Raw genomic sequence first — 8,335 nt, 5'->3', positions numbered from 1 at the left:
CTCTCTCTCTCTCTCGGAACCGCTCCATGAATTTTGAAATGAAAAATCGATACATCCCCGTCTGGGGGGAATGGTGGTCAGACAGCAAGAGCATAAAACATGAAATTTCTAAACCGAAAAACGCAGTAGGCAAATTTACTTTCTTGATTCAAAATTGAAGTTCTCATAGTATTTCCCAGAGAAAATAGAAAATTTGACATGAATCAAGGGAGACTAATGGCCTTCTTTTCCCTACAGTAAATAATTCATTTTACTAAACTTATGATTCATATTTATTAGAAATATTATTCAACTTTTAATTAACTTAATAATTTATTAATGATTTAACTTTTTAATTAATAGCTTTAATTGATATTTAACTTAAATTTACAAAAGTAAATAGGTGGCAAACGCAACCCACTTAATTGTTTGTTTTTGGTTATGATTCTGGCTTCGACAAAGAATGTAGGGGAAGGACAGATAATCTTATCCAAAATAAAACAATAATCCAAACAAACTAATAATCCATTAGTTTAAGCTGAAAAACATAAAAAAATTTAGTCAATACACAACCGGCAGAGGGGACGGGCAGGTCTTGGTATTCTACAGCTCTGATAACTGATAGGTCTTGACATCTTCAAAATAGTAAAATCATTATTTACTACAGATTTATAGACAACAAGGTCTGCATATTATCATCAAGCATGGGGATTATTACCATATCACTAACCGTCGAGGGCTCTCGAAGTGCAGCAACCCCCTCGAGGAGCATTTTGAGCTCAATCGACAATTATATCCTCAGAGAGTGTTGTTCGTAGAATAAACATAAAGATGTTACTTTACTACTTAGTTTATTGCTCTACAGAAGCTAACTTTATTAACAGAATGGTAACCAAATTTTGTCTAAAAAAATGTTTGAGAAACTCTGACCTGTATTAAAAGCCAAAGTGACTGTTAGACGACAAGTACACAAAGCGAATACTCTCTTGTGAGCATCGGCAGTAAATAATTGTGATTGTAAAATTGAGGATTACTCGCTTCAGAGTTTAGGTACCCAATGTATAATGTCGTATGATTGTTTTCAGATAAGTAACTGGCTGGGAGTCACACCTACCCCTTACATAAGGTAAAAGACAACAGTCTACCGGGGATCAATCGGTGCAAATGGTTTTTGAAATTCGCCGGGTTTTTGTCTTAAAAACTCAACCCTGGTTAGTTCATGCGAGATATTCTCCTTTTTGTCCTACGTAAGCTTAAGATTGAGATTTGGTGGCCAAAACTTCCATGGACACGCAAACTTAAAAGAGCTCAGCTACAGCTCCAAAAATCCACAACCCTGTTACCATACTTTGGTGCGAGAAACACATTTAGTGAAAGACATTTACGAAAAAATTTTAAAGCCTCATAATACTGAATTACACCCGGCTACAGTCATTGATTTATTTAGGACAAGTATTAAGCATTAAAGAAGGTCGCCTTCCTCGGACAGCCTACGGCTGGAAACCAGGCAACAGAAGAAGACGAGGTCGTCCAAAGAACTCTGCGGCGAACTTTTGACCGATATCCGAGGATGGCTGAAACTTCATTAGCACCTGAATGGGATGATATCAACACTACAGCATCACTCAAGGACGAGCGGATAGGCTTCGTTGACGCCACTATTGGCGTCTATGAACCACTATTGGCGCCGGAGGAACTAAGTAAGCTACGTTTTACAGTCATCGATCATAATAACTGAAGTTTCTCTAGAGTTTTTGACAGTTAGCGATATTTTTGTGCAGGTAGGCTTCAGAAGAGGGGCTAATATTTTATTCCTTTACCTTAAAAGGTTTTCAATTTACTTAGTGTAAAGCTGATTTACATTATCCGACATTATAAGGGAAATGATAATTATATACTGACACAAAAAGTGTGCAACGCTCTTGTCTATCATTACTAGCAGCAGAACCCTTAAGGTGACAGGAATAAAAAAGAAGAAAAACGCAACGTATACTCTTTTGCAAAAATCGGAGTAAAACCGTTCAATCCCCTCCAGAATCAAAATTTAAAGACGCTTTTCTATACAGGCTTCACGGCTCCGTCACAAGTGATGATATGCCGCTAGTCTTGGTAATTACCACACTAATAACTTTTCAGGTATTTGTTATACCTTCTATTGAATGCCTCAAGAGAAGGGTTTTCCAGGATTACACCCACTGGTAGGTCATTCTATATGGAACACATGGTCGAGTGAAACTTATCTTCAAGTATTCTTGGCGGGGTGTGCCCTGCACAAGGCAGTCCTGTCGAGATGTACTTTGGCAAGCTGACCAAAAAGCCTTAATTCTATCTGGAACAAGTCTTGATACCTCCTAAGTTAGAGGACAATGCATGCATTTATATATCACCGATATTGAAGCTGCATCAAACCGATCAAGGAGCGACTGCAGGGGTTTGGCATCACAGTTGCTAGAAGTCGCTCCACGAACTGTTCGGTTTTAGACCCGTTGAAGAGGAGCGATGTGGTTAGTTGAAGCAAAAGCAAAGAGAGAACATGAATATTCGATGACTGATCTGATACATGACGTGAATTGTGTCGAAATGGACTCGTCAAGAAGGAAGCTTTGGTATTTTGGGATTACTCTTAGTTTACGGGAGCAGTAATCGTAGTTGTGTCAACTCTTACTATTACCTGTCCTTTGAAAATTCAAGCAAGTGATCCTTCACATTCCGTGCCTTTGAATTTACGAGCCCTTTTTTATGCATTTAAACTGAGAAAGCCACTTATCTGCTCACATCCCAATTTCTTCAAGTCGGCCTGAAGCTCCTTATAGTGATTTCTGGGATCTTCATCCTTCATGATGGAGATCATTGTCATCGTGTCATCAGCAAAGTGGTGAGGCTTTTTAAAAGGATATCCCCTAGATCGTTTAGGAACAACAGGGAGATAGTTGGTCCAAGAATACTTCCTTGGGTACTCCGGCTAAAACCGAGAATTCTTTTGAAAGGAAGCCATCAAGGACGACCCTTACCTCAGAACCTCAAATAGACGACCATCATCTTCATAGGTTTTTATTTTACTATTAATACAATTTTTGCCCAAAATAGTTTATATTTTTGAATGTTTTACTTTTTATCGCTGAAAAAAAGCCTTGTATTGGACTTGAACCTACGACTCTAAGATAGCGAATCACATACCCTGCTTTATCGTTACAGGCTCTTCCCAATTGCGTGAAGTAAAAGCATTAGACAACGTTATATTATTACTATAGCAAAAATTCACAATCTTTAAACAAGCGTAAATTTGCACAGCCCTTGTGCTTATTCAATTTTTTTAAAGGCATCATTCCAAGAAATACCAAATGGCCTTAAGAAATCGATCATTCGCTAACTCGTTCACAAAATGGAATAAATTTGAAAGAGGAAGGAAAGAGCTATTGACTGATGCAGACTTACTTCTATATGAGTAGGTTTCAGGTAGTTTTTGGCCGTTTTAATTGGAGAACGCTATTTCATCATTGTGCGCAATCTACTATAAAGAGCTTTTCGTATTCAATTAATTCAATGTCTATATACAGTACTATGATTCAAATATACTGCGATTACACTGAAATTAAGTAAAAAATATGACACAGAGTGATATTTTAATCTAAATATTAATGATAGATATGGTTCCAGACTTAATTCAACGGATTTTGAAGGTCAATAAGTGAACAAACATAAGCCTGTATCCAGGAGGGTAGGGGATTTGAACCTCCACCCCCAAAAAAGGAATGTTTGTCCGACTCGTAAAAACATAACAAAAATGAATATAAACAAATTTTTGATGCGTTTCTTAAAGTTTTTAGTACCCCTCCCCACCGAAAAAACAAATCCTCGATACGGCCTTGAACAAACACTTGTTTCATAATAAATAACGTTCTTACTTTCTTACGTTTTTATTTCTTACGTTCTAATGTTCTTTCAATAAAACGCAAGTTGAACTTTAGTACAACGAGCAGGTACAGGCCTCGTCTGTGATTCTAGGGAGAAATAGATTGTCTAGGGACAGGGAATTACCCAGGATTTTTCGGAGGGGAGGGGGGTTACAAAAGGAGGCTTGTTCGGGGGGGGGGGCAAAAAAGACTTCGAAAAACGCATAAACATTTTTATATACAATTTTGTTATGTTTTTATGAGCCGTGTAGACATTTTGGTGGGGGAGGGGGTGTTTAAACCCCCTCCCCCTTGGACACGACCTTGTCTAGGGATTATGAAGACAACGACGCCAAAAAATTACTGAACATACTCTGAAGTCAGCCAGTAGTGATTTTTACTTTGAATAGATAATTGGATATACATAAATTCTAAATTACTGTAGATAAATGGAACTATACTATCAAAGAAAAAAAACATAATAACCTTTTCACAAACGCCACAGGCACGACTGGGAGAGGAAGGATGGACCCTGTTCTTCTAATCTTATGGATTTTTACATCCCTATATATGATTCGTTTACATTAAATCGTTTTAATAACTTTCGTTTCCTACAAACTTTCCATTGTCAGGTAGTATTCATATTTTACTACTTTAGTCATTTCTACAAAAAGATACAGATAGCTTAGATAAATAATAACAAAAAGCCTTGCCTTTGACGTTTTTACATAACCGCAATTCTGCTCACATCATTCTCATATCTATCTAGACTCAAAATCTACAGCTGTCTAGCGCTGTGGTTCTATCTCGCTTTCTAGTGCTATAACGAGAGAAAGATTGAGATGACCAGGACACGTTCTGCAGATGAAGGATGATAGATTGCCAAAGATCATGTTTTTTGGCTATCCATCTTGGGCCAAACGAAAAGCAGGCCGTCCCCGATTGAGGTGGGAACAGATCGTAAGAAAGGATTTGAAAGAAACTGAAACTTATTTGGAGGGTGTAAAGAGGGAAGTTTTGAATAGATTGGGATGGAGAAGGAGCTTGCGCAGCTGTGATGGCCTCAGGCGGCTTGGTGCAGAGTGACTTGTTAGTAGTTGTTGTAGTAGCATCTAGACTCAAAACTCTGCAAGGCAATCAAGCACTTATGCAAATACCAGAGGCTACATTTCTAATTAATGTTTCCAGTGTAAACCATATTTCTAAAACATTGTTAGAGGATATTTTTGCAACTTCTAATGAAAGCAATCAATTTAGTTGTAGTCCATTATAGTTCTATAGAATTACAATTTAATTGTAGTTCCATCAAATTAGAGTTTAATTGTTGTTCCATTGAAAAGCCAATATCTTAAACTTTGGTTCTCTAGACTTAATCCACTTTAACTCTCACACCTCAATGTAGGTAGTTTTTTTTTAGGAACAGCAAAAACGAAAAGAGTCGTTTGTTTAATGGCCTTAAAACGACAGGAAATTATAGCTTAAGGTACATGTTCCCGTTTTGGTATACACTTGAGCTACTTGTCACTTGAGCCAAAACAGCAATCAACTTGAATAATTGGATTTTTGTTATCTTAATTCTATCCATTTACTGAGCCCCAGTAATAATGTTTACTTAAAAACGTGTTCTTAGAGAAGGTTCTGAACTTAGATCTAAAATATAGGGAATTATCCTATTCCCGACTAATTCCAGACTATTTTCCCGACTAGTTTCAACCAATTTTCAACGCATTTTTTAATCTAAAAACCTTATACACCAAACTCTGAAATTTTTGTTCGGCAGATGGATATAACTGAATCTCAGCTGTTGACTGACTGCAAACTTTTGCATTTCGTAGATATATCAAAACCACAGGAGAGCAGAAAAATAGCCAACGGAGATTTAGACTTTATTAAACTAAAACTACACTTTAATATCAGTTAAATAAAGAAATAAAAACTAACAGCACCAATAGAAATAGAGCATAACCCAGAAGATGCAGAAAAACTCAAATAAGTTACTTATATTAAAATGTGCGATCAAATAAAAGTCTAATTTAACTCAGTTCTAAAAATTTTCAGAATTTGCACAATTCTTTAAAATCTAAACTAATTCCATTATTAAAAAATAATAAGGGAAAAATTAGTATACTGTAGGCATCAAAATGTTTGTTAAAGTATTAAAGGCTATTTAAAAAAAAATAGTTCAGAAGATATACTTATTATGCACTTTTAACAAAACCGATTCAATTATCTTTGAACAAATTTTAGGTGGAACAGATTTCAAAATACATCCACTATTAAAGCTTAATTTCATTGAATTATGCTACAGGCTGTTACTTGTTTTTAATCAGAGAATAACAAAAAGAACATTCCTATCATCAGTTTCCCATAATCCTTAATTAATAGTGACAGAGACATGACTTACCACAAGCCCAAATATCCACCGGTTTGCCATATGGTTCTTTCTTCAACACCTCTGGGGATAAATACCCTGGAGTTCCAGCAAACCCTAAAAGATTAAATTAGAAAGCACAGACAATTGGTTAAATTTTTTCAAGGGCTATCGAAATAGGGCTATCGACGGTTTCTTCATGACTATGAGATAGAAACTGTCATGACCGCCTGGTGTTTCAATTTTATTTGATGAAGAAGGGAAACAGTAACATGCTAAGGAAAAGTCTGCCGTTTGAAAGATTATATCTTAATTGGAACTTGAAATTAACTTGAACTATGGCGCCACCATGGGAACTAATTTATAACTGGGTTCCAAAGAACAAGCTTTTACACTAGTTCTTTGTAATTTTTTTCTGTGCAATCACCATTAGTTTATACAAAAAGGTTGAAGCACCTTACAAAGGAGCGAAACTGGTTGTTTAGGTCTGATTACTGAATCATCCCATAATTCTTATTAGGTAGGTGGCAGCTCTTTATCAGTACGCGTATTGCACTCTTTCTCTATTGTACAAAAGCGTGTATACACATCAATTTAATTTAGAGTGAGTCCTTAAACAGCGATTAAGAAGGGAAATAAGAGGACACATCGGTGCTATGTGACTGTAAGTTTTTTATTTACAGTTTTTCGGCCATTGTGATTCCAATGGTGTATTTTTTTTCGATCTAGCGCTATTTTCGGGCTGTTTTTGAAATTCACGTAAATTTGTTATCGGAATAAAATTAAGACTACTCGACAAGTAATTATCATTCCTAAATCTACTACAAATGAAATTTTTTTTTCACTAGCCAATTCTTTTTAAGGGCGTTTTTTAATTCTTGGTTACTACGGGCCGTGGTTTGTTTTTTACTTTCGGTTTGAACCGATTGCTTTGTTTTTTTTTCAAAATGGCTTATTATTATCATTTCATATCATTTGTAAAATACGTGGTCAAGCCAATTTCATTTTTTTTCAGTCAGTCAGTAGATTGGCATATCCGTTACAGGCTCAAATATAATTAACTGTAAAGATGGCTTGAAATCTATCATCACCGTCATTAATTATAAAAGAAGACTTAGAAAAGGAAATAAAAATAAGCTAAAAAAAAAGCAGATACCAGCCAATAAAAACGTCGTTTTGACTTTTAATAAATTAGGCTGACTTACACCCGAGTAAAATTCAGCAAATACAGCCGAGTAACTATAGCCTATACCATTGCAAAGAGCGTGTGCTCGGTTTGAAAATTCTCACTTCTATGTGAACGGAGGTGTCAATAAATCTTTAATTGCGCTAAAGCAGAGCTCATAAGCATGCCAAACATCGGCTATTTAAAGAAAATAGCTAAAATCTAATGACGCCTACGAAAAATCAATATAAAATTAAAACCATATAGAAACAATTTTGAAAATAAATTGAAATACTGTCACCTGGCGTTTTCGTAATGGAAGCCAGATACCAGCCGTCGTTTCGTAATAAATCAAATAAATCCTGAAACTAAAGGATAACCATCAAAGCCGCAAAGTGGCAAAAAAGCTCAAGATAATTCGCTTAGCCGCTGAGTAGAAGGAACCCTCATAGGGTAGTGGCCGGTGAAATACGATCCTGCCAGTAACGGGTAAACTTGCTTTAGTCAAGTTTTTACTCAATCCCTGAAGCTAATGATTTATAGGGGGATGTTCGCTATTATTTATGTCTCCATGTATATTGACAAGATGCTCGTTCATTAATAACTTTTTTACAAATACTTAGTCAAGTAAATTTCAAACGTATTTTACTTTTTAAACGTTCAAACATTATTCCCAGAACTCAAAACCATTAGTTCCAACTTACACAGATTCTTAACAAATGTAAATAAATTCACTAGAAATCAGTCATAGACGTCATTATAAGTAAAACTTTGCTCAGTTACAAACAAGAAACAGAGAACTTGGAACCCAACTCTTTTCGCTTCCTAAATACACCGTTGATTGCAAAATAAACACCCATTCAAAATATCATCATACTCTTTAGGTGAAGATTGATTTCCTTCTTTGGTGCCAAGAATAAACTTTTT

At 35.8% G+C, this 8,335-nt stretch overlaps 1 protein-coding gene across 9 annotated transcripts in view; it reads right to left on the bottom strand.

Moving 5' to 3' along the window:
* LOC136038819 (calcium/calmodulin-dependent protein kinase type II alpha chain-like) overlaps positions 1-8,335 on the bottom strand; it is a 119,269-nt gene that overhangs the window by 60,968 nt on the left and 49,966 nt on the right. For all 9 annotated transcript variants that reach the window (XM_065722214.1, XM_065722217.1, XM_065722220.1 and 6 more), the window contains exon 7: positions 6,277-6,360. In XM_065722214.1, coding sequence (XP_065578286.1) covers positions 6,277-6,360 — 84 coding nt within the window. The remainder of the gene's footprint in view (positions 1-6,276; positions 6,361-8,335) is intronic.

This window comes from Artemia franciscana, chromosome 18, assembly GCF_032884065.1.
Source record: "Artemia franciscana chromosome 18, ASM3288406v1, whole genome shotgun sequence".
Taxonomy (NCBI): Eukaryota; Metazoa; Arthropoda; class Branchiopoda; order Anostraca; family Artemiidae; genus Artemia; species Artemia franciscana.
This window is presented reverse-complemented; position numbering and strand designations above follow the sequence as displayed.